Source organism: Candoia aspera, chromosome 6, assembly GCF_035149785.1.
Source record: "Candoia aspera isolate rCanAsp1 chromosome 6, rCanAsp1.hap2, whole genome shotgun sequence".
NCBI lineage: Eukaryota > Metazoa > Chordata > Lepidosauria > Squamata > Boidae > Candoia > Candoia aspera.
The window spans coordinates 82,465,818-82,492,024 of NC_086158.1; the positions used below are offsets into that span (position 1 = coordinate 82,465,818).

Here is a 26,207-nt window from a genome sequence, read left to right on the forward strand (position 1 = left end):
GTGAAGTGAAGCGAAGTGAGAGGGCTTTTTGGCAAATGCATGAAGTGAAATACATGGATGGGTGTGGAGTACTTGCAATTTATTTCATTTTTATATAGAAAAAGGGCAAGGATATGTTTGTTGTTTCACTAACAGTGGAACTCAAAACTATTCAGAAGGGCATGTGGGAGGTGACATCTGCTTGCTGGAGACCTATTTAAATTAATTTTAATTGTATTACTGATATATAATTTTATACAATATAGTTGGCTAGTTGATTATGTTGATCTATTGAGTTATTGTAATATGGTCTGATTTTAACTGTACACTGTCACAGGTCCTTGGGAAATATGGTGCATTAAAATAAAATAAATTCATACATACATACATACGTTCGTACGTACGTACTCATGGGGGAGGAGACTGATTGCATGATGGTCCTTGTACTTTCCTACTGGCCACTTGAGGGACAACTGAGGAGCATTGATTGGCTCATGGGGCTCTCTGCATGCCATGTTCTGAGCTTGGCAGAAGGGAAGATGATTGTGGGTCAGTTTACAAATGTCTTTTTGAGGGATTGTGGGATGGAAACACCCATGGTATGGAACTGCCTTAAGTCTCTCCTCTCATTAATACATCATTCTGTAAGTCTGTATGAGCATGAACTGCAGGTTACTGTAGATCTTTTATATGTGTGTGTGTTTCATATTAACTCATTGATCTACAAGGGGGTGGTTTTTATTAGACCTGAGCAGGCCATTTGATGAGGACTTTAACTCACAAAGGTTCTGCTCTATTTAGCTGCTCTTCTGGGCATGTGTCTACACACTTGGAAGACATTTTTCGATACTTTTAAGTGACTTTAAGAGTGGTTTTATATTCCTCTTGGAAGTGCTATTTGCTGACCTTCAGAAACAATGCACAATTATATATGTGTAGATAGTCATTTCTAGCCCACTTCTGAACATTAGTGAACATTTTTTCACTACATTAGTGTGGAATGTCACAGAAAGGCATTCACCTTTGGTCCTGGAGGCCCCGGTAATCCTGGTGGTCCTGGTTCTCCTTTACCTCCTCCAAGTGCATTGCTAGAATCTCCTTTTTCACCCTTAAGAGAGTTTAAAAAATAAGCAACAATTAATATTAATGAATCACATTTTCTATATTTGAGGGCAATCTGATGCCTTCCAGAAATGATGGAATTGCAACTCTGGGAACTCTGAAAGTTGTAGTCTCAACACATTTGGAGAATAGCAAGTTGGTAGCAAATTGGGAAAGGTGACCTTACTTAGTTGACTCCTAACATCAAAGACATTCATGGCAGACTCAACTCTCTGAGTGCTTGTCCTTCGCTTAACAAACAACACCATCTATGCAGAAGAGGGATGTATCAGATATTTTAGGAGAACTTCTCCAAGATTTATAGACTTAGACAAAATACAGAATGAAATAAATATAACTGGGAAGTGTTGATGATAGGGAAACAGTTCAGTGAAGATTAAGCATCCTCAGTGGATTGGATATAGAACAATTTTGAATGGGGTGGCTTGGAAAAAGGAATTATTTTCTTGCTAGATTTTTAAATGAAACAGTCCAGATGGCAATGTTTTTTGCAGGTTCTACGTGTTTCCTTATTATTCCAGAGATGCAGACATAAAGTATTAGACTGTACAGTAAAACTTATCAGCATCATCAGCATCATCATCACCACCACCATCTGGACACATAGAAATAATAAATCTGTTGGCAACTTAATTACTAATTTCTTTTTGCATAAGGTTTTGATATGTAGTCTGTTGTCTGAGAAAATATATGCTTTAAGTCTTTAAAGCCTTTGGTCTTTAATTAGCCACTGGATAAAAGGTGGATCACTATGGCTGATAGGCTGGCAAATATTCATAAATGGAGTTTATACTTGGAATGTTCAACTTGGAATAAATTCAGTCCCAGTTATGACAGGTCCAATTTTTTGAGATAGATAGATCATAAAACAGGGTTGAATTAAAGAATTTGATTCAGTATGCTCCAGATTTTTGTAGAGCAATAGCTCACCACGTAACTGCTTCAGTTCCTTACATCTACCCACTTATTTTCAAAGTTAATCAAAACTCTGTTACAGTTTTATCTCAGTTTGAGATACTGAGTTTGATGCCCAGAGGGAGATCTACAACTCATATGCTTTTGAGCTTGCAATAAAATAAAACACATCTTCACTCTCCTGTATCCCACTTAGATAACAACACAAACCTTTTGTCCCATGGCTCCATGAGGTCCTGGGTCACCAGGTTTCCCTTTCTCACCCTGTTGACGAAATATATGTCAGATCAGATGCTGGATGCTATGAAATATTTCATCTTACAATGGAGATTGGCAAAAGAGCATAAGATAACAACCTCCCCAGTTTACTTATGCCTCTTTTCTTACAAACTTTCAGCTGGAAGAAGGTCCAGATTTTCAAAATAAATCCAACCTGGATTTCCCACCAGAATTATTTTCTTTTTGCCTGGAGAGCATGGGTGTCTGTGGGGGGAGGGGGAGGAAGGTGATGTCACATGCACCATGATGTCATTGCACCAATGATGCAAATTGCATAGTTTGTGTCATTTGTGCCTTGACAGCATGATGCATGTCATGTCATCATGGCTTGCACCTCACCTCTGTCCTACTGGACCTTATCACACCATGGTTGTATGTCATTATCTGATTATGTCTGCAAATATTACAAACTAAAAGGCCACAAAAGTCAAAAGGAATGTTAAAGAATTGATATTAAATTATTTTTTTATTTTTTTAAAAAAGGTTTGGGTCTTTTATCTTTTTTTTTAAAAAAAAAACTGCTCTACAATGGGATTTAAAACTAATGTAAATTTTAAAGCTCGGTAGCCTTAAAGGAGGAAGTGATATACCTCTCCAGAAAAGCTTTCCCAAATATGCAACTTGCTGCCTGGTCACAGGGATCTCTTCACTGGTCAAAGTGCTGCAGAGGGCAATATTTGTGCAGCTGCAGACCTTCTGGGAAGAAACTGATAAACCTGGCTTATTTCAGTCTGGGTTCTAGACTGAATCACTTGAAAGCTCTGATGAATCATCTTCGGATGGAAAGAAGCAAAGAGGGAGTACAGCTTTGCTGTTTCTGGTAAGTTGCCTAGTGGCTTCTGAATTATCTCTGAAAAATAGGGATTGGAGACAGTGGATCAACTGCTACTTGCAGGGACAGTTTCAGATAATACAATTATGCAATTATGCTCCAGTACCCTTATAGTTATAGGATGAGTGCTACAAGATTATATCTTGATCCCATACTTAATAACATTTATGGGAAGCCAGTGAAGGTGTTTATCAAGCATTTTGGGTGAAGTACTAATGACAACTAACCCTATTCTTCCATAAAATCTCAGTCAGATGAGGTGCATAACCTTCCCTCGTATCTGGATGAAATAATGAGTAGAATGAGGGTTAGTACATTTAGGCTGAGCCCTGATAAGTTGGAGGCCTTGTGGACTAATAGATCCTAGGTATAGAAAATGTTGACTGCCTGTTTTCATTGGGGTTGCACTGGTACAGAAGGAACAGATTTGGAGCTTGGAGGTTCTCCTGTTGACGTCATTGTCATAAAGGCCTAAAACCCATCCTGGATGACCTACTATCTATGGCCTTTCCTGGACAGGGACAGCCTAGCTTCATTTTTAGAGGGCTGTAATGCATAAATTTACAAGATGACTAAGGTATTCTGAGTAGGTCCAACTATAAGTGGCATGAATTATTGGTGTCATCTTGCGATCATTCATGGATGGAGCTTGTACATAATCAAACCAACTCTTTAGAATAATATTCCCCACAATGTTTGAGAGGCATCTAATATTGCATCGTTAGGGGTTTACCAAAGACCCAACTTTTCACCCAAGTTACTCCTAGGTGAATGATAGAAGAATTTTTTTACCCCTCCCATCTATTTTTAATGTATTGTACATATTTTCTATTAATCATTGTAATGTAATGTTCATTATTATTCATTAATGATGATAAGTATATTAACTTATATTCATAACATAATAGATTAACATTGGAGGACAGTGATTAGTAGGTCTCGGTAGACACTAAAATCAAGGCACTGCCATTATCTGACAAAAATCATTCACTGAACTCATATGGATGCTGTACTCTTACTTTATGCCCAACTACCTACACCAGTGTTTCTCAGCCTTGACAACTTTAAGATGTGTGGATTTCAACTCCCAGAATTCCCCAGCCTGACCTAGACAATGCACTAATTTAATCTGCGGGGTGTGGAGGGGAAGGGCCTAATCATTTACTTTTTCATTGCACAGAGAAAATGTTACCTGCCTAGTAATGACTACCTAGAAATTTCTGGAGATTTTGAAATGCATGTTTCTGAATTATGTTAACATTATATTTAGTTGGAAATAGTTATTTTTTAAAAAAAAAGTGCATATATAAAACGTTTGAAATCTTAAGGAGAGTTACAAAGTTTTAAATCTTGGTATTCTGCATTCCTGCCCAGAATGAACCACATCCAGCACACATTCTGGGGGCAAGGCCTTATAATTTTTCTTTCTTTCTTTTTTTTTTATCCCAGACTAAAACAAGATAAAATATAGAAGAATCTAAATCCATGCAAAATCCATGCTACTTCATAAAATTGCTGTTATGCATTCAGCATGCTGAGATGTTTATTTCATAATTTCAGTGAAAAACCAAATTAATAAAAAATAAAATAGTTTTGCTGGCCTTGACTTTTGGGTTAAGTTTCAGCCATGTAAGTAGCAGAAATTTCTTTCCAACTTTGAAAATTATCTCACAGCACTCTGATCAGGAGTTGTGGGTTGTTGGGAACGACAGTGCAGACCAACAAAATCCAAGCTGTTTACGTTTTCCTACCCTCTGCCCCCTTTTTCCAGGCAAACCCGGGGGACCCATCTTCCCTGCAATTCCACGTTCTCCCTTTTTTATTTTTTGGTAAGAAAAGAAAGACACATAATAATGTCTGTTACTTATGACAGTGATAGGTAGCACAGCATATACAAGAGCCAAAAATATGACCTCCACCCCAATCCCCGCTCCTCACAAAGGACAGATTTAGATTTGTGGAGTCCTGGGTGCTCTCTGAGCTTGGTTGTTTGCTTGTAGACATTTCATTACCCAACTAGGTAACACCATCAGTGCTATTTAAATTTAGATTGCTTTTGTACCAGATAATAAATTCCCTTTCTCCATTTCACTTAAGGGTGCTTTCCCTGAAAGGGAATAGCAAGATGGGTATATATGTACGTATGGAACCAGAGTCTTTCCACCTGACACTCCACCTGAGCATCACACTGATATGAATAACAAGAGCACCAACATGAAAATATGACTGTTCTAAAAAGCTAATGATAAGCTTAGCAAAAACAATGACAACAATAGTAATAATATTTATATAATGCTTTCAAGCAGTCAGAGCAATTCACATACAGTACATTATCTTAATAATTTTCAGACAAAGTCTCTAAGATGGCCACTCTCTAATGTAGATTGGAGAGGAAGGTAAGTGCTAAGTGACAGCAGTTTGCCTAAGACCATAAGACAAATCTGAACTGTGGATTTCTTCTTTCAAAAATGAAGTTCTTAATCACCACACTACAATAGCTCTTATTCCTCTAAGGAAGACTCCATGATAAGTTAATTGGGCTCCCTGGTGCTAAAGAGCTCCAACATGGAACAGCCACATATGAATTGTGAACAAGGGTGTAGTGAATGTAGCCTGGAAATAAATCTCTCCTTTTTGTCTCTCCAGAGCAAACAGATGAAGCCAATTACCCCAGCTGACATCCAACATATTTTCTAATCAGATATTCACCTACAGGTTATTGTAATACCAGGTCTGCTTAAGAGGCTGAAATAAAATATGGCCAAACAAATTTAGAACAGAAGTGCAGTACCTTTGCTCCTGGAATCCCAGATTCACCCTGAATTAGGAAAGAAAAAAAAAAAAAAGGAAAGATATACTGAGAAAAAGGGATGGCTCTTTTTTTCCCGAGTAATTGGCCATTTTGTGTCAAAAACTTTGTGCCCAAGACCACTTCGTATTTATTTCAGTTTCTATTTACATCTGTTTAAAAATCCCACTAAATCTCATGTGGAGAAATTCACTAATGGAAATTTTTACCCAGTTTTAATTGGACCAACAACCTTTTAGAAAATAAAAGAAAATCTGGAAGAATAGAAAAGCTGATAGGTGAGACTGGAGTAATATTTAGAATTCTGTGAGGAAGTCATGAAAAATATATGGGGCACACAGTCCTATAGTTCCTTTGTAATGCTGATGTAGATTTGAGGGGCATTTCTGCAAATGCCCCCCTCAAGTCCAATTTAAGGAGTTGGATATTGAGAAAGCAAGGACCAATGGCATTTCCCTTTGTCCTTTTCCGTACAAAGACACTATAACTTGCCATTAAACAAACTGAAACAGCTGCCCATCTACCAGAAGGAACTCTCAGAGTCATCCTGGCAAGAACATTAACAAGCCCATTTCCAATCAGGATTCTTATGGGGTAGGGAGTCTAAGCTGCATCAGTATCTAGAGCATTTGTAAAAATATGCAATTCTTCCTTTTACACCATTCTACTTATCATAATGGCAGCAATTTCACTACGCTAACAATACAGCTATCTAATACATTCAGCAGTGTCCGGGGGGCGGGGGGGAAGCTCCAAAAAGTCAAGATGGTGGCCACAGCCATGCGATCAAACCTCTGCTCCTTTTTTACATGCATCATGATGTTTTATTGTCTCTGTAAAACCAGTATATTTTATGGATTGCTGTTCTGTATTATTGCTTTTGTTGGCACATTAAGGCTGCTTTTGACCTCTGTTTTTTATTTAAAAAAAATAAAGCACCTATCCACGTCATGTCATGTCATGTCATGTAAAACGGGAATAGTCTGTAGTTATTTATTGCTGTTCATTGATGGCTGCACATAATGTTTTATTCTGAACAGATATGAATGTTATAGCCCACTTTCAGGAGTTAGGGGGAATGGAGGCCAGGATGTTCTCTTTCTCAGCAACTTCCTTCTCTCTCTGCTACTATTATTAAAGGTCCTCTGGGAGCTTTTTCTGCTGAAAAGTAGAGTGAAAAAATGTTTAAATAAGACAACTGTGATCAACACCCTCTTGGTTTTATCTCCCTTTATAGCTAGGGGCTCTTTCTCTAAGAGGCAACACTTGAGTGGAAAACCAAAAGCATCTTCAACCTTGCCAGTGCAATCCCAGGAGCCCAGATGGAGAGAAAAGGAAGACAAAATATTCTGAAGAGAAAACAAGCATTGGTTGAGAAAGAGGTTGCTCAGAGAGAGAAAGAAATTTAATTGTTTAATTATTTCATCATTTATTTATTATTTAGGCCCAAACATACAGACGGTACATTGGGTTGGTTGTCTAGTTTTTAGAGCAAAAGGACAACATGGGGTGAAAAGATTGCTTGTGAAACTCCAACCTTTTCCTTCCTTCTCCCAGTTAAACTGAATATCCAACTTTTTACTCCTCCTTTCTGAATTTCTTTTCTTTAAAACCTGGATCTAACCCCAGATTTATATATGAGGGAAGCAGAATGGGAGATATAAACTCAGTTTGGCTGCTGTTCTGCATAGAATGGCCCTCCAGAGACTCCTTAGTGGGGTCCATAATCACAGATAATTTCCCCTGAAAGATGGCTTGCCTTGCTTTGGCACTCTTCCCCTACAAGGTCTAACTTGCATGCTGGATGTATTGAGGGTCCTCTTTCTAGTCTTAGTGGGGGCCTTCTGTGAATGGAAAAGTTATTGGAAGCTTCCTAAATTCTTTTGTAGCCCATTCCATGCAAGACATCCTCCACATAGTCACAGTATGCCTCAGGAGACAGGGAAAGTAATCCTACAGTGCAGAAAGTTTGAAAACCATTCAACCCAACTGAAGTGTTTTACTGATGTTTTTTCCTACCACTGTCCCATCTCTCCCTTTTTACTCTCAAAGTGTATTTCTTTCTCTTAGTTTTTAACAGAGGATGCACTATTGAGCTTCTTTTCAGTTGCTCATTTTACCTGCTTCTTTCTTCTAGCGACAACCAAAACCTGGTTGCTTCACAGTCTTAAGGATTTCACCCTTTCCTTCCTCAACCCTAACAGAGAGTTCATGACCTTATAATTACAGTTTATAACCGTGCATCTGCACCATTTTGTTTCATCAGAAAACAAGTGAGCTTTAGAAGGGGGACATTAATAGGGAGGGGAAAAAAACAGAATAAAATGAAATGTAGCAAAAATGCTGGGCTGTCTTTGGTCTCATCTTGGGATTTACAGACTTCGCAAAATGGGGAGAAATAATTCTTCTTCTACAGGTCATTTCTTTGGTTTATCTACACAAGTATAGTGACTTGTAACAAACAGGAGAAATTTATCCTGATGTAAGTCTGAATCTTCACTTTTCATTTTTGTAACTTTTTCTCCTGATTCTTATTCCCTGAAGCACTTTCCATCCATAAAAATGAGAAGGAAACTGTTGAGGGTAATTAAATGTGTTTAGGCTGTCGCATCTAAAGTTTTCTTCTTGTAGCTCTGCCAATGTTTACTATAGCACTTGGAAATTTGAGACATATTCAGGAAAAACTATCCCAACTCTTGCCAGGGCAATGAGATACAATATTTATGACATGACATTTAGAACAAGAATCTGTCCATAAACAATGTTGTCCTTTAATGGCTTCACTAGTGATCTGATCAATCTTTGGGGATTCTCTGTGGGATCTGAAGGACATACATTTTTTGTCATCAGCATGACAAGATGGCCATTCCAATAGAAGATTGGGGGAGAGGTCATATAAAGGCTGAAAAATGATGAGGTCAAAATCTTTTAAGCATAAAATGTCCCACTTCAAACCCAAAACAGTGGCTTCCATTTTGAAACAGACTTTTCTAATATCACAACTAATGTTTGAAGCTTGAACTAACTTGTTTGGGCCACAAAACAGATATTAGGAGTTCAAAACGGTCCTGTTTTGAGCTCAGAACATTTCCAGAAAGATCGAAACAGTGTTCAAAGACCTCTGGATACACTTCCAGAGCAGTCAGAACACCTCATTTTGAACCTGAAATAGCCTTGACATATTTTGCACATTTCTCATGTCACAAAAGGACAGCATTTATTTTATTTATTTTTGAATGTTTACAGCCAGAAGGGAGATGGACAGAGATGTTTGTAGGGTTCTCTGCCTCAGAGGATACAAGAGTTTGCATGACCTTGGTAATAAATGTTTTGAGTTGGCCCTACATAGGATTACTACATTGAATAGCCTTTCTATGATAAACATTTGTTGCTCTGCCCATAATCAGTAAGTTTTGCACAACATTAAAGTGAGCCACATGGGGAGGGAGAAGAGATTTAAATTCCCACTCCCTCTAAATCCCTGAGGTTGTGGGAAGAGGGAGAGATTTTAGAAATTGTATGCCTAAGTGTAAATGTGCTTTAATACAAAGCCTCATATATAACTGTGTGTTTACATGTGTGCATGCAGCCTTGATCTATTGGACATCCATTGCTTCAAGCAGATCGTGGAGTGGGGTGGGAATTGTCTGTTCCCGCACCAGTGCCATTATTACGGGTGGCCTTATGAAGATGAGCTTCAGCAAGTTTGAGGCTTAGACACTCTGGCTTCAATTCTTTACCTTCTGGTGCTGCCATGAAAAGACTCAAACATTGGCTTCCATTTTGGATTGAATTCCATTTATCTCATATGTGGGAAAGCAGGAATTATTGGGAAGTATACACCATATGTATCAGGGCCAGAAGAGGGCTCTGAATATTTAGAATAGGATAATTCAATCCATTTGAAAGGTGCTTACAAAGGACATAGCAAGGAAATGTATTGGATATGAACAGACCCTTTTGTACTGCTCTTAGGTGTATTTTTCAATGTGAGAAGCAGTGTTAAAATTGGTGACATAAATGAAATAAACAGCATCTCTGGGGCAAACCTCCTGCCCACTTCAGCCAGTTGCATTTGACTGCATCTCCCAAGGGGGAACAACTTGGGAAGAAGCTGTCATACAAAATACAAAATCTGCCTCATGAAGAAAAAGTGCTCCTGGAAATGATACCAAGTGGTAAACAAAAACAACAGCAATTAGGAAAACCAAATAAATGAGAAAAAATAAGGGGAGAGATTCTTTATGGCTGTACTGGTGAAAGAGCTGCATATTCCGCAAATTAGTAATTTGTTTAGTATCTGTTAGGCCAGTGTTTTTCAAACTTGGCAGCTTTAAGATGTGAGGACTAACTCCATGCTGGCTGGGGAATTCTGGGAGTTAGTCCACACATCTTAAAGCTGCCAAGTTTGAAAAACATTGTGTTAGGCTATTCAGTAAGAACAAGAGCAGGTAAGAGGGAGAGAAGTAGGCATAGGTTGGACGATTTATGGTTAGAACTGGGATAACGTATGTCTGGAGGATTTCATGCAAGTGGTGAGCAACAAAGATATGGCTGCTTGGAGAAACCAATCAGGAGATAATTGAGAAGAGCTTGCAAGCTATGAGAGGAATGAAGCAGGCAGATGGAGATAGAAGAAGGGGGGAGAAGGATCGTACCTCTCAACTTTCTGAAACAGAAATCAGGGACAAAGCTAAAAAACACAAGGACAGAAGATGGAGATCAGGGATTCTATGTCATAAACAGATGAAAGAAATAGTAAGAAATGCATCAGATGTGAGTAATGGTTAGTACCTAGGGGCTAGAAGGATGAAGAGGATTCTAGGCAGAAAAACAAATTTTGGATGATAGATTTAATTGAAGAAATGGCATGTCAGTCCTTTGTCAGATAGATGTTTAATTTCTGCAATTTAAATGTTTCTTTTCTTTCAGAATATGCATTCTTGAGTGCCAGATGTACAAATGGTTAAACCAAAGCCACACATGGATTTAAACCAAAACTTCAGTGCAATTCCTATCCCTGAAAAAGTAATACACATTAGAACTTGCATCAGATTTAGTTCATTTTTAAGGTGTTATATATCGCTGGCAAAGCTCTGACCGTTGTGTAGTCACACTAATGAATTACATAGTAATTTCAATGCATATCTTAAGGCTACAAATTTTCTCTTTCTTATTCCTACAATGGAAATGCAGGAATGAACATGCCATTTGTTCAACGTTTCTTTATTCTTCCTTTGCTAAATTGAGTTTTATGATGTGCAGTGATTTGGATGTGATTCCATAAAAGAACTGCAGAGGATTTAGGGTGATAGATATAGCATTTTAATAGGTAGCACTTTGCTCTGCTCTCTGGTCTTGCTGCATGATCCTGGGAGAAGATATAGCTGCTTTAAAGAGCTGCAGACTAGTGCAACTCTTTCTGTGCAACAGGTGCAACATACACATGTATAGAGAGAGACACATACACACACCAGTTTGGAGTCATATGCGAAATGTAGGAGAAGAGTTGAAAGGTATGTGTTAGAGTAGCTGGATAAATCAGACTCCATTCCTTGCAGAATACCTGAACTCCTTGTTTTCCTGGCAGCCCTGGCATTCCCCTCTCCCCCTGGAAGAGAAAAACAAAATAAAGAAGATAAAGGGGAAGGAAGAATGCGGGGGCAAATATAAATTCCCCATAATTAGTGATCATTAGAACAAAAGAAAACTATTCCATAAGATTCGAAGAAGCTTTAAAAGTCATGAATAAAAATTCATTGTAATGGCAAATGGTTCAGAGAACCGTGGTCCTTTTATATGTCACTCAGTTGGCTGATATTAGCCCCCTCCAACATTGACTACAGTTTGCAAGAGCAAAATATTTTATTCCATTTTATTAGCAAGCAGGCTTCCCAGGTTGATTTGGGGAATTTAAATAAACATTCCTCATTCCATGCAAGATAAAATATATCTTTGGAATGATAACATTATATCCAGAATAAAAAGATTATTACTGAAATGGTAGTTTGATAGGGAGATTAGTCATGCACAGGGAGGCTTTAGAGCAGTGTTTTTCAAACTTGGCAACTTGCAGATGGACTTCAATGAGAAGAATGACCCTGGGGAATTCTGGGAGTTGAAGTCCACCCATCTTCAAGTTGCCAAGTTTGAAAAACACTGCTTTACAGCAACTGAGACGACAGAGAAAAATCTGTATTACTTTAACCATAACTGCGCTAGGCCACAGAAAGATTACTTTAAATTCAACAATTTCTGGCTCACCTTTCCCTTACAGCTTTATGGAGGAAATTGGCCCAGTTGTGTTATGTGAATGACTCAGTGCAAGCACCTTAACATATGGAAACTGGTGTGGAGTGATTTAAAGTTGACGGCAGTCGTAACACTAATATTCTTCATTGTTAGGGCAGAATTTGGCCATATGGATGAAACTGGGACCGACAGAAAATTATATCCCAGGGCCAATTCCCTTTTCTACTGCACAGTATCATTTATTGCTAGACCATGATGCTATGTGTTTCCCCATTCCACACTGCTGATCGTGACCAATGAAAGTGGGAAATTACACAACATGGAGCTAAGAGAGAAAGAGAAAGGGAAAAAAAAGATCTTGATCTTTTGATTCAGGATTATGGTTTTGATTACATCATTCCTATACTGCATAATATATAGTTCTGTCATTAGGACAGCACTCATCAATGTGTTTCTGAGGGGAGATGAGGACAGGCTGACATTCATTGAGGTATTTATCGGTGTAAGTCACCTGATTAAAAAATGTGTACTTCTTCTTGGACGACATGCATTTCTGGGAACTTATTTTTTTCCTGTACGAAGCAGGCCCAAGATAATTTTTTAATCATTTATTTATTTATTTATTTATCAAATTTGTCACTGCCCATCTCCCCCCAATATATAAGTATTTGACTGTGTTAGTTATTGGCCTTCAAGGCAAGTTCATATTAATCACCTGTTTGGAATGTCAGGAAATTAATATCCAGTTTTATACCTTCGGAGTGAAACTATGTAGACAAAGTGGAATTGAGATAAACTCAAATCTAGTTTAGGCTCTTTTATCTTTACCCAGTATCTGTTTTATAGCTCATGTGGTGAGGTCTGTCTATAATTCTTTCCAGTCTCCTACCAGTGCAATGTCTTTGCTTGCCTTTTTTTTAAAAAAATCATGAAATATTAGTGCTTGCATCTCTTGCAAGCAGACTTTAATTCTTTCATATGAAATGAATGTTCACTTCCCCTCCCAGCCCCCTTTTATACAACAGAGAAGCAAGCCTTTCTTCTGCTTTCTGATTTATTCTACATTTGCCTCAGAGAAGAGACCAGTTTCCAGCACTAACAAAAAAGTGGGCCAGTAGTGGGCCTTTGACCCCTTGACTGGATTAAAGCTGGGTCACAGCCCTCTCCTTCTCCTGGCGACCTGGTTCCTTGTCCAGTGTCTTTCAAACTTGACAACTTTAAGCTGTGTGGACTTCAACTCCCAGAATTCCCCAGCCAGCCATGCCAAATCCAGTCTAAACATCTGGCTGACTGTATGACCAACCATAATAGATTGCTTATATTTTTACAACCAGATTTGGGATTAACATGGAAAAAAACCCATCACATCTGGACCTTGCTATTCTGTATATCCAAATACGCACAACCTACCATTTGCAAAACAGTATTTTGTTCTAGTGCTGTTTGATATAATTTTGCCCCTCTTTCTTCTCAATCCTGTTGTTCATCTTTTTGCCCTAATTATCTCTAATTTTATTTGCATTCACCACTCCTTAATTCATGGACCACACACATGATTTTGCTTACACCTGATTGCCATGTTCAGTGGTAGTGCTACAGGGTCATCAATAAAAACAAGAGACCCAGATGGCAATGACAGCACATTTAATTAAAAACAATTGAGGCAAAGAAAATGAAAGAAAATCTTGAGAATTTAGAGCAACAACCTAGGAAGAACAAACGTGCCATTGCAAACCATAGAAGCAAAGTGTCTATATTTGCAGCAAGTCATAAATTCACGACACACAGCAGCACAATGCCAAAGTTCATTACCCAAACATGAAACCAGGTAAATCAATTGTAAACTTGAAATATTAAAATATGACATGGAGCAGATGATGTCTAGCAAGCCACCAGGAGGCAGTCCAAGACCTCATTTTAAAGTTCAGATCAGAAAATTACACTGGGATTTGTCCAAGAACAGTACATCTCCTGTTGGCACCCTCTTTAAACTTAATCTTTTACGGTGCTTGGACACTTTTCCTACCATGTAATATGTACTACCTTCTGATCGCTAAACCACTGGAAAGACTGAATTAAGAAGCTATGTGTCTTTAAATTTACCAAGCTAGCTGAGCTTACAAAGTTAAGTTCTTGAGAAATCTTTTTTTTTTTTATTGTAGTAGATAACTTGCATGTCTTTTGTTCAGATGCTCATGGGAAATAATAGACAACTTGTAGGTATGGAAAGCAACATTAAAATATGTTGGATGGATTGGACCATCCATCCATCCATCCATCCATCCATCCATCCATGAGTATGTGAATAGTTCTGGAACCACAACCAACAGCTATCAAGGTGGGTGGCATTTGGAACTATTGAAAAGGACCACAAATCAGGCAATCAAATGTTAGTTTGGTGAGGCTAATGTTCCACCCCGCAACTCAGCAGAAAGAACAGTCACAAAATCTTCAAGCAAAGTTCTAAACAAAAGAACAGATTCCCAGTACTGTCGAATTATAAGAAGGATCATGTAAGATACAATTAGTAGAAAAGAGTTTGAGAGAAAGAAAACAAGGAATCCATTCTTGCATCATCATTGTCTTTGATCTTTGCGACCAAGTGGACACTGTGACCAATCAGCCATATCATTCTCATAAAAATGAGGGGCCATGGAAAACCTATAAATGAATGGAATTTGGCTATAGGACAGCAGGTGGCAGCATCTAGCTGATTTAGAGAGGTGCCTTGAGAAGCCACATAGTTTGCAAACTAAAACAACACATTGTGTTTTTAAAAATCTGAAAATTATTGTAATACGTTCTCTTTTTCTTTTGGTAACATTCCTTACATAAACCATTGCAGCACCCTGTCACACCATTCCAAGGCCATATATTCAGTCTTTCACAATTTATTGTTGGTCAGAATCTTTCAAGATGCCCACAAACTTCTCTTCAACTTCTTGATGCCCTCTGATATCTTGCCTTAACGCTTCCTCAACAGTATAATACACAAGATTTCAGATAAATGCGGTACTACTGAGCTCCATTTGTTATTTTAGAGTTACCTATCTTCAGTTCAATAGCTATTGTCTTAGGTGGAAGTCTGATGTAATATACTACTTGATTGGGGAAAACCGAGTTTGGGGCATGATGCCTTTTCATTGTCAATCAGCAGTGGCAGTGTGTGGATGGTCCTTAAGCATTCAGTTACCATTGCTTATCTACTACAGCCTCTCCCTCCAACACAGCTCCTTTTACTACAAGAAAAGCGAACATGCCTGGAACTCTGACTGGGGGACATATGTTTATTAAAGAAATCATAGGAGGGATTTGGCTTCATTGTCCACACAACTAGGTCATTATGAAGCTTTACTCTGAAGGCACTTCAAGCTGTTCAGACTATACTATCTGCCCCACTGAGCTGCAGCAGTAATGAGATTTGCATCGTGGAAGGGCTTTACATTGCTTTGGGGGCCTCTTCTGGCACTCCCAAACTGAGAGAGGCTTCCGCACAGATGCAGAAACTTATTCCAGCCATTGGAAGTGACAGAAGGTATCCCTGAAGTGATGTGAAACAAGCAATGGGACAGTTTTCTTTTGTTCTTTGGAAGACATGGGCTGCATTGCTTCATGAAGCAGCTTCAAAGAGGTGCTTCACTCAGAGCAAAACACTCCTTCAAATCTTTGTACAGCCCGACTGCCTACCATATTTCCTTTGCAAATCCTTATGTTCATACTCCAGTTTTAGAATGAAGGCAGCTATGCAACCTTTCACTCCTTAGTAAACATTGATTAAGCAGGTTTAAAATCTAATTGACGTGTAATTCAAGTCTTCTATGAAGTTGCTCTGAATGTTGCATACATGACATTGTGGGTTTTCTTCCCTACTAATATTTCCTTCTCAATCTGGTGGCCTGGCAAAATGTTCAACTACAACTCCCAGTACTGCAAGCTAAAGATGATGGAATTAATTGTCCAGCACATCTGGAGGGCATCAACTTGGAGAAGACTGTATTGGTAACTGAGTATACATGCTTTGATTGCTTATGAAAACGAAGGGATAAATCGAGGAAGGCTGTGTTGGATCAATTATTGTTGACTTCTACTGCAATACGTGTATCATATAACTAATGTTGGTCTAAGCAGATCCTGATGGCAGCAGGGAAAAAAAAACAAAAAGCATCCATATCCATTTTTAGATCAAAATACACACATTTGCATTTATGATATATGAGAACCAGGCATTTTAACTCTGGCCAGGCAATTTGCTTTACCTTTTGTGGATGTTGGCCAAAGTTGTAAGATTTTTTTTTTAAAAGACAGTAATATATTTAAATTGTATGGGTTCAATATACATTTCAGTCGAATAAATAACATATGGGCATGAAATCATGAGAGCTTTTCCAAAGAGTCCTAAGTAGCAAAAGAAGAGAAAGGATCGTGCCAAACCTCAGCGTCAGGACCTGTTGACCTCAAATAGATTTGATGTGTGTCAGCCAGCCAGACTTTCTGAAAAATACTCAACCCATCCCTCAAAGTGCAGGAAGACAAGAAACCATCAGCCAGTTTGAGTGGTCAAAGGAAGGTCTTTTGCCAAGAGTCAAATTCCAAGGAGCCCTTCAAGGTGGATCTCACTGAAGATGTCTCTGTGCGTGGTGGAAGCAAGACATGGAATGTCTGCTTGTGGTTAATCCCATCACAACACAAGGCAGATGTATAGGCCATTAAATAAGCTGCATGTCTGTCTTGGGCTGTGGTTTTGATAACAATGCCTTATTTTAAGTAACAAAATTTCCTGTGTCAAATTGACCCAAAAGTATTTTCATGCCTACCTTCAGGCTACTGTCTCCCTTTTCACCCTGTGCAAGGGGGGAAAAAAAGCACATGCAGAAACAGAGATAGAGAAATACAAGAGGAAATAAGAGGAAACCGGACGCACTGATCTGCCATGGCAAATGGATGAAAAGTGAAAGAGGGTTGTTCTTGTAAAGGTTGGGAGCAAACGTTTTTAAAGATTTGGAAGTGTCACTGGAGCTATCCAGATACATGCTAAGGCAGTGTTTCTCAACCTTGGCTGCTTGAAGATGTGTGGACTTCAACTCCCAGAATTCAGCCAGCATGTCCACATGTCTTCAAGTGGCCAAGGTTGATCACATGACCAGTTGCCAAGCCCTGGAATTTGATCACGTGACCGCAGGGATGCAGCAATGGTTGTAAGTGCGAGGACTGGTTGTAAGTTATTTTTTCCAGCACCAACATCATTTTGAATGGTCACTTTCTTATATTGGCAGTGCCTATCACCATCTGGATTCCTTTCTTCCCATGGCATCATCATGGGACCATTCTATTTAACATGCCAAAATAATACTCCTATCTGTTCAGAACATGAACATTTGTTAGTGCAATATGATATTTACCTTAGGGCCAGAAAGTCCAGGTGCACCTGGTAGGCCTGTCTCACCCACTTCACCCTAAAGATGCAAGGAAATGTAATAATAATAATAATAATAAAACCCTTATAAAATTATTATAAAATAATAAGAAGAGAACCCTTATAAAACTCAATATTTGGGATAAGGATAGAAAACATTATTAAACATGTGGTGGAGGATTCTTACTGCCTAGGAGAGTTTTTAGGGGATTGGAGAATGAAGAAGAATTCAGCAAAGCTTCAAAAAGCAAGATCAGGGTATCCTCTTAATCACAAATCAGATATGGGTTCTTCTTTTTAAAGCAACGAACACTTGTCAGTCTTACAATCTGAATCTTCAGGTTGCATTGTTTCCATGCACAGGAAGCTTTAAACTGTAAGTTCTTCTTTCCCACTTTGTGTGAGCACACTAATGCAAAATGCAAAAGGGAGGAAACAGTCTTCGTTGGGTAGGTTTTATATATTCATTTAAAGCAAAAGCTACCTTGTGCCTCATGTATGGCTTCAGAATGATGCATATAATAGAGCACTAAAAAAGAAGTTTTCATACTTGATGTTGGGGAGTTGGTCATTCCCAAAGTGCCTTTCCCTGTTTTGAAAGAACTCCTGTCTCGGTGAGGCATCTACTCCGGCCTTCCAGCCATTCTCTCAACAATAGAGAGCCAATGTAGGTAGGGGTGAAGCTACCAAATTCCCTGGAGACGGGAGACTCAGGTTCTCATCCACAAAACTCATTAAGTGACTTTGAGCCAGTCACTCTACCTCAGCCCTCACAGGACTGTTGTTGTGGGGAAAAGGAGGAGGAGGAACCATTGAGTCTGTTGCCTTGAGATTCTGGATGATAAGTGGAATATAAATCTAATAAGTAATAAAATGAGTAAGACATCCCAGGACTTCCTTCTTGTAAGACAGAGTAAATCTTTTCTTCCACTGATTAAAAATTCAGACTTATGAATCCCTTCATATAAGAAAACAGCTCTTTCACTGGTGCACACCCACACAGCTGCAGATCAGTGACTTGCTCAATTCTTCTGAGAGCTGTGAAGCCACTAAGTATTGCATTGGCAGCTAATGAAGAAAACATCATTTTCACTGGAAAAGAGGCCATAAATTGTGCACACAGATGTGAACAGATGGGTTTGGGCCACAGAGACTATGATTTTCACTTCTCCACAGAAGGCAAGCTCCTTGATTTATGCAGATTTCAAGAGAAGCCTGCCAAGACTTACTATTTTAGCCAAATAATGTATACAAACTGTTACACAATACGCATAACCACAGACTGCTAAAAGTATTGATTTCTGTTTATAAAATTATCTTTTGAATTGCTTTCTTTTATTAGCATTCTATCCTTCCACTGCCTGAAAAGAGTTTTTCTCTTTTTCCATCCTTCTCCTCATTTACATAAGATTGAGTTGATCCATCTCTAATGGTCTGAGATCATTATATCAGCATATAATACTAGGACAGTTTGGTACAATCAAAATATCAACATTAGGAGAAACCTCCTGGCAATCTGCATTGGGAGATTCTTCTTTGCCAGAATCATTTAAGCAAAAGTGAATGAGGAGTCCTGGGTGCTCTTTGAGCTTGGTTGTTTGCTTGTAGACATTTCATTACCCAACTAGGTATAATGATGTTACCTAGTTGGGCAATGAAACATCTGCAAGCAAGCAACCAAGCTCAGAGAGCATCAAGGACTCCACAGTTCAACCTTGGGCTACAGATATTCTCTTCTGTTGAAAAGTGAATGCCCACCTCTTGGAGATCCTACGTTGCAAAGCTTCCAATGAGCAGGGATTGAATGAATATATTATTTTTAGATGCTTAAAACAGATTTATTATCTGGACTGATTCTCAGAGCTACTGTAGGGAGTAAGAAAGATGACCTTGAGAGAAATAAGCAAGAATTGTTATCTAGGTAAGAGGGACTGAAACATTTTTTAAGTCCTGAGAAATGGGTTAATATCTGGAAGCAGCTCAGACAGACACCTCCCTAATTCGCTGGAGTATAAGAAGGAGGAGGAGGTGCAGCACCATCAGACTTGCAGGATTCTGTTCTTCTGTTATTATAGCTCATCTCAACAAACGTAGTTTTAGCCTTCCTGTGGAATCAATTTGCTGATCTGGTCTACCTAGTGGGGCTGACAGCTACTTCTCACCCTGCTGTACTTAGTAACATGATTTGTCTAATATATCTGCAAAGATACTCTCAGCAGACAAAATCTCAGAAAACCACTGTTGGCTATAGTTCCTGTTGAGTGCACACTTCATGGCAATCATCATTTCTCTAAAAGAGATTCAAGCTCCTGAATCATCCCTAGATCTATTAGAAGTACATATCAAGGGGCTTGATATACAACTATCTAATAAATGTTTATTTAATATATTATCACCATCCAATGAGTTCCACTGGATGTAATGCTGGCTTTACACCTTGGAGAAATTCAGCCTCTCTCTTATACTTATTTGAATAGTATCTAGAGTTACCACATCAAGGCTACAAAAATTTAGGTGACCCCTAGAGTTTTCTATATCTCTAGTTGTTATGCAGAGGTTTGCAACCCAGAACTTGTAGTCCTATTGTATGAACCTCATATTTATATGTGTAAAATAGCAACAACAGGGCTGTAACTCAATAGAAGTAATCTCAATAACAACAGTAAACACTCTCAAGATTAAAAGTACTCTGTAAGTCTAGAACAGCAATATGGTGTAGACTATTCTTCACTACTACCATAATGACACACTGTAGTTCTGTGCCATTAGTGTAATTAATTTCTTCCCCCTTAAAACATCATCCATCATAATATTTAAGAACTTAGCCCTATGGGCCAAAACAGTAGATTTAATAGTTGGATCTCAGAATTATTGCAGCATGATCTTAGCATGAAATCCTGCCATAATCTATCTGTGAAATGCAGTTGAACTTACAGCATAATAAAAGTCAAAAATCAAAATAAAATTGATCACAGTAAATGGAGCAGAAGAATAAACACCAATATTTTATGAAAGAATTGAGAAGAATGAACCAAGTAAAAGAACTTCCTAACTTACAGCTGAGGGAAATGCTTTTAATGGGATATAAAATCAGTCTTTATGGGACTATATTACTTCAGAAGAAGTGTGTGGATTGTTTATTCACAAGTGCTCTTACTTCTCTGGCATCTTTCTCTGTTACTCTCCCTCTTTGACCTGCAAACTTGCTATGGAAGGGAAAATTTAATGTAACCTAATGAACTTCTGATTCAGGTGTTCTTATTGCTGGACCAGAATCTAGTCAGCTTTCCAAGCAGAAATAATCGTGAGCAACAAAGAAAGCATAGTAGCACTGGTGAAATTGGAAACATCTACAGGACCACACTCTTACAACAGATTTTACCCATTAATAAAGCATGTAAGGGCTCAAGAGGAAATCACAATTACTACAGTCCTAGAAACTGGCACTCTCAGCCAAAGATGCTCAAAGTAAGAAATGAGGGAAATGCTATGACTAGAATAATGCTTGGGTAGCTATGCATAAGATGAAGGATAGTGTATCACATTCCCAGATGGAATTGGTCTACTTTAATGAATTTAAAATGTGGCTGTCTTCACTTTCTAATTCAATATTTCTCAAATATGGTGTTCATACCTTCCTTCCATGGTATCCTTGAAGTCCAGGATCACCCTATAAATTCAAGTGAAAAGAAAAAAAGAGAGATTGAATTAAGCTACGTGGAGACTCAAATCAAACCAAAATTTCTTTTGGAAAATGAACACAAATCAAGATACTGAAGAAGATACTGAATAAGCCGAGAAACCCACAACGGGAGAGTACTCATATCTCAGTAAAAGATTTAACTATGCTTTCAGACCATTTTATCATTTAGGATCCAGATGAATTTGGCTGCTGAGAAGAATTGTCCTGAGAAGAAGAAAAAGGCAGTGCCAGAGAGCACATGGAAACAAAAAAATACTCAGATTTTGATTGCCAACTTCTCTGTGTCCTCACAAAGGAGCTCCATGTAAGTAATGCTCAAGGCACGCTATTTGATTATGTCTTATTAAACTTCTCTCCATACTTTTGAATACTGAAAGTCAGTTCTGTTTTGCAAAATGTGCCTTAGGTCAACTCACTTCACACCATTAGATACATTACCGTAAGGAGGGTGATGTGGATACGGGGCACAGATAATCAACATCCCAGTTTCCAAGACCATGTCATTTGGGAATTAGGAAAATTAGTCCAACACATTGGGGAGGCACCAGAAATGGGGTCAATGGTACTTGTCTTCCAGAATTTATGCCTTTGTTTTCAACTGAAGTTCATATGGCTGGTTAATTTTAGGACTGGATTGTTTTTTTTCTTTTATATCAATTCTTTTTCTTTTTTTATTGCAAAAATTTTCCTTGCCCAGCTGAGAAGGACCTTACAGTTAAAACAGCCAACCTCCTCTTGGCAATTGGATTTCTAGACACATTCTGGCTATTGCAGTGTTCATGCACAAAGCACTGGCATTTCAGAATGCAGTTATAAGATCTGATATTTATTTCAAGGAACTTTACTCACCTTTGGCCCAGGGAGTCCTGGCAGACCCTGAAGACAGAGGCACATGAGATCATGAAGCAGTGAAAAGGTGCAAAGCATCTTAGCTTTGGGGTAAGATCTGCACCTCATCTACTTCTACTTGCACATCACCCTTGTTTGCATTACTTGAATGAAATTTAATGAAATGGTTTTCAATAGAGAGATACATTTGAATCTACTTTGGTCAGGTCTCAAAGATGTGCTTGAATCTACAATGTTCAGCAATCACTATACCTTTTGTAATTATGCATCCATATTGTGGGATTTCTCAACTGGTCCTTCATCATTTTCCTGCCTATACTTTTCAGATTAGAACATGAAGACAGAAAACTGCCTCAGGATGCGTCAGAGCCCTGATTTATTAGTCCAGTATGCTGACACTGACTGAGACTCTCCACAATTTCAGGCAGTTTTTCCAGCCCTGCCTGGACATCCTAAGGAATGAACCTGACATCATCAGCATGATGCCCTCCACTGAGATGTGACTCTACCATTTTGTTGAATTCCAAATGTATAGGACAGGGATTCAGATCTACCTAAAAGTTGAATAAAAAATACAGTCAGGGGATCTTTTAATAACCTCCTCCCCTGAAAAAGCACACAAATTATTCACATCTCCTTGCCATCTACAGGCAGCTAGACAATTGTCTATGATCATTTTTCATGACCATGGTCATAATCTTATCAAATCTTATAATGGGATCTTATTTCATAATGAGGGCAAAGTTAATTAAAATCTTTGATCTTGCAAGGAATGGCTGAATTTCTTTCCATTCACTGCCAGTTTAACCCTCAGTTATGCAGTGTAATCAAGAGACTGAAATGGGTCCAGAAATTTCATCCTAGGAGAAATATGACTTTTGCCTCATGGACAAACTTCGTCATTGATTCATCTATTAATCCATGCAGTCCCTAGAATTCAACATGTTACATTTTGTTCTTCTCAGGCTCTGAAAAAAGATTAATTTTTGTGCAAACAAATGCAAGTGGCATAAGAAAAATGATTAAATGGATACCTTTCCATCCTTGCCAGGTTCTCCTGTTTTCCCCTATGGGAACAAAGAAACAAACCTTTCTGAGATACCACCGTGTGGTCCTTTTTGAAAGGAAAAGTTTCCACCCAGGCACTGTCACTCTGAACAAACCATCAAAGAGATCTGAAGCCCTTAAACTTGGCTTGGGAGTGAAATAAGTTCAAAGCAAAGAGTGGTTTCCTCACTCTGGCACTTTTCACAGAGGGGAGTAAGGAAATTGGAAATGTAGTGTAGCCATCTCATGGCAGAAGACATCAAGGGCTTTGATGCAACCCCAGAAACTGGATAGCCATGGAGGTAAAAGGTTCTCGGGGTGGGGTGGGGTGGGGTGGGGTAGGGTAGATCCAGATAGACCCAAAAGAAACTTACAGCTGGGCCAGTTGGGCCAGGTGGTCCTGGAGTCCCGGGAGGGCCTGGGGGCCCAGGTAGTCCTGGGGGCCCTTGGATGCCTGCCTGTCCTTGTTCACCCTGAGGTTCATTGAGAAGAATATTACCATAAACGCAGTAAGATAACATGGGAGCACACACAGTCTGAGCAAAGGAGCAGAAGTACAGCCAAGCAAGTTCTTGTTAGAAAGTCTCTGAAGGGGGTTTCCAAAACTTAGGCAAAGAGTAACTGGGATTGGCTTTTAGTGGGTTCCTGCATTTTTTTAAAAAAAAAGTCCATTACAGTAGTTAGACATTAGGATGGGAAAGTCAGGGCAAATATTAAACACCATCCAACAAACTGCTGAAATTTTATTTGGGGCTTTGCTGTATCTTAGGCTAAAATTTGTATTGTGCAGATTGATGGTCCTTTTTGAAGTGGAAAGGGTTCTTCCAGAGGATCAAAAGTGAAGAAAGGAGGAGGAGGAGAATAATTCAATATTTTGCAGGTATGCATTTGAAGCACCTAGTGGCAAAATCCACTCGGAAGATTAAATGGCTACACTCCTACTGTGTCCTTTGAATCCCATATTTTGATTGTGCAGTGTGTTATGCCATGCCAAAACGCTGATATGAGATTACCATCAATGAAACCCAACAGCACACTAAATTCACATACAATGAAGCAAAACCATTTTTTAATATAGTTCCAATTAATGGCTAAAAATAGCGTGTGACATCTGGTAAGGGTGGTGTTTGGTCTTTGACTTTCTCCCTCCAACCACTGAGATTCCAGATGGATCCTGGAGGCTATTCCAGACCAATGGTATTCATTAGCATATCATAATGTCACTGTAACAAAGAGACTTTGCATGAACTGGCATCTCACTTATAAAAGTGCTCTGGCTGGGATGAACCATCTGCCCTCATCTACCAAAGCACATATAAGACTAGGATGCTATTGCTGGGCAGCTGAGATGGTACTTGTTAAATGTCCACTTGGGAAATCTCTGCAAGTCCAAATTTTGCTATTCATATAATTGTCTTGGAAGTCAGTGATGTTCCAGTGGATGCGGTCAAGCATGATTTTTTTTTAATATTTATGAAATAATTGTGTTATTGACTATTCTACAATAAATGGTTTAAGGCTGCAATTTTGTTCCCACTGATTTAGGACCAAGCCTTCTTTGAATTCAGGGGCACTTGTTTTTAAATAGTCATACGAATAGAATAATTAACAGGACACACAATTCTAAACATCTACTGGACAATCACTTGAAAGCTATGACTATTCTAGTCTATGTATATGTGTCTCCAAGTATATAGAGCTGGTTTTGTTCTTCCCACTTTACCATGTCTGCAAAATGTTAATCTAAAAAGCTGATCATATATATTTTGATTACTGTTTAGAACTGAAGCTAGTGAACTACATTTGCTTGGTAGGTCATACTGTGCAAGAGACCAGTGTCCAATAAAGTCAAATAAAACCCTTTTTTCAAACTCATAATATTCTTCCTCTGTAATACTCTTTCCTCTAGAACCTTGTATTATCTGACAATATCTTCAAGACAAGTAGCTACAAAATGTCTTCATGCTTAGCTGCTAAACTAAGCATGCAAATGCATTAAAACCTGAGCTGCCCAGCCTGTCAAATTGAGGATGTGATTGAATCTCCAGAGAAACCTTTGCTTTTTCTAGTTTTAATGAAACCCTCTCCTAGGGAAGATGGGAAGCTGATTAATTACCAGTTTCAGAATTGAAAAGACCAGGAGGAGGAGGAAAAGGAGAAGGATACCTGGAAGGTGCGTCTCTTTATGACTGGGGGTGGAGCCAGTCGCACTGAATTGAGAAGAGGCAACAGCTGAAGACCGAACCAGAAGGTCACAGGGAAGGGCCAAAGGTCACAAGGCAAAAGATGTCAGTAGGGCATCAAAAGTCAAACAGAGCAGCCAGGGAAGAAAATGGAAACAGGGGAAAAAGTAAAATAATGAAAGGGGGGAATAAAAGCAAGTCTGAGTTCATAAATATGAAAGAAGGGTAACGGTAAAGACATTGTCCTTGGGCACCTCATGGCAAACCTCTGAGCCAGTCTGTTTTCCATTTTACTCCCACAATATGCCTGTGGCTAAAGTACCTATACATTATTTCAATTTCCTTCTGCACAATTTAGAGCCTTCTAATTTCTAGCCATATAATCTGGAAAACTTAAAATGAATTTACCAGTTGATTCAGCCAAGTTATCCTGCCGTGCAACATAGATTCCTTAATCTTTTCTCAGTCTAGCAAGAACACTCCCGCACATAGAAGTGTCTGGCCACATTATTTGTACTTTCCTGTTTTTATTATATACTTCTCTTTAGAAGAGAATATCTGTAGTTCAGGGTTGAACTGTGGAGTTCTTGGTGTTCTTCAAGCTTGGTTGTTTGCTTGCAGACATTTCATTACCCAACTAGGTAACATCGTCGGTGTGAGTGGGTGCAAACCCCACCCTCACGAGCACTGATGATGTTACCTAGTTGGGTAATGAAATGTCTGCAAGCAAACAACCAGGCTCAGAGAGCATTTCTCTCTGCTTATTAAAAAAGATGTCCTTATTAACAGTTTTGGAGCTTTTTTTCATGAGATATTCTTCTTTT

The 26,207-nt window shown here is 38.7% G+C and overlaps 1 protein-coding gene across 1 annotated transcript in view; it reads right to left on the bottom strand.

Moving 5' to 3' along the window:
• COL13A1 (collagen type XIII alpha 1 chain) overlaps positions 1 to 26,207 on the bottom strand; it is a 67,698-nt gene that overhangs the window by 32,151 nt on the left and 9,340 nt on the right. The window contains exons 5-14 of the mRNA XM_063307840.1: positions 23,575 to 23,673; positions 23,188 to 23,220; positions 22,154 to 22,180; positions 21,236 to 21,271; positions 17,588 to 17,641; positions 17,003 to 17,029; positions 11,503 to 11,547; positions 5,919 to 5,945; positions 2,227 to 2,280; positions 1,001 to 1,087 (exon numbers count right to left, since the gene is read on the bottom strand). Coding sequence (XP_063163910.1) covers positions 1,001 to 1,087; positions 2,227 to 2,280; positions 5,919 to 5,945; positions 11,503 to 11,547; positions 17,003 to 17,029; positions 17,588 to 17,641; positions 21,236 to 21,271; positions 22,154 to 22,180; positions 23,188 to 23,220; positions 23,575 to 23,673 — 489 coding nt within the window. The remainder of the gene's footprint in view (positions 1 to 1,000; positions 1,088 to 2,226; positions 2,281 to 5,918; positions 5,946 to 11,502; positions 11,548 to 17,002; positions 17,030 to 17,587; positions 17,642 to 21,235; positions 21,272 to 22,153; positions 22,181 to 23,187; positions 23,221 to 23,574; positions 23,674 to 26,207) is intronic.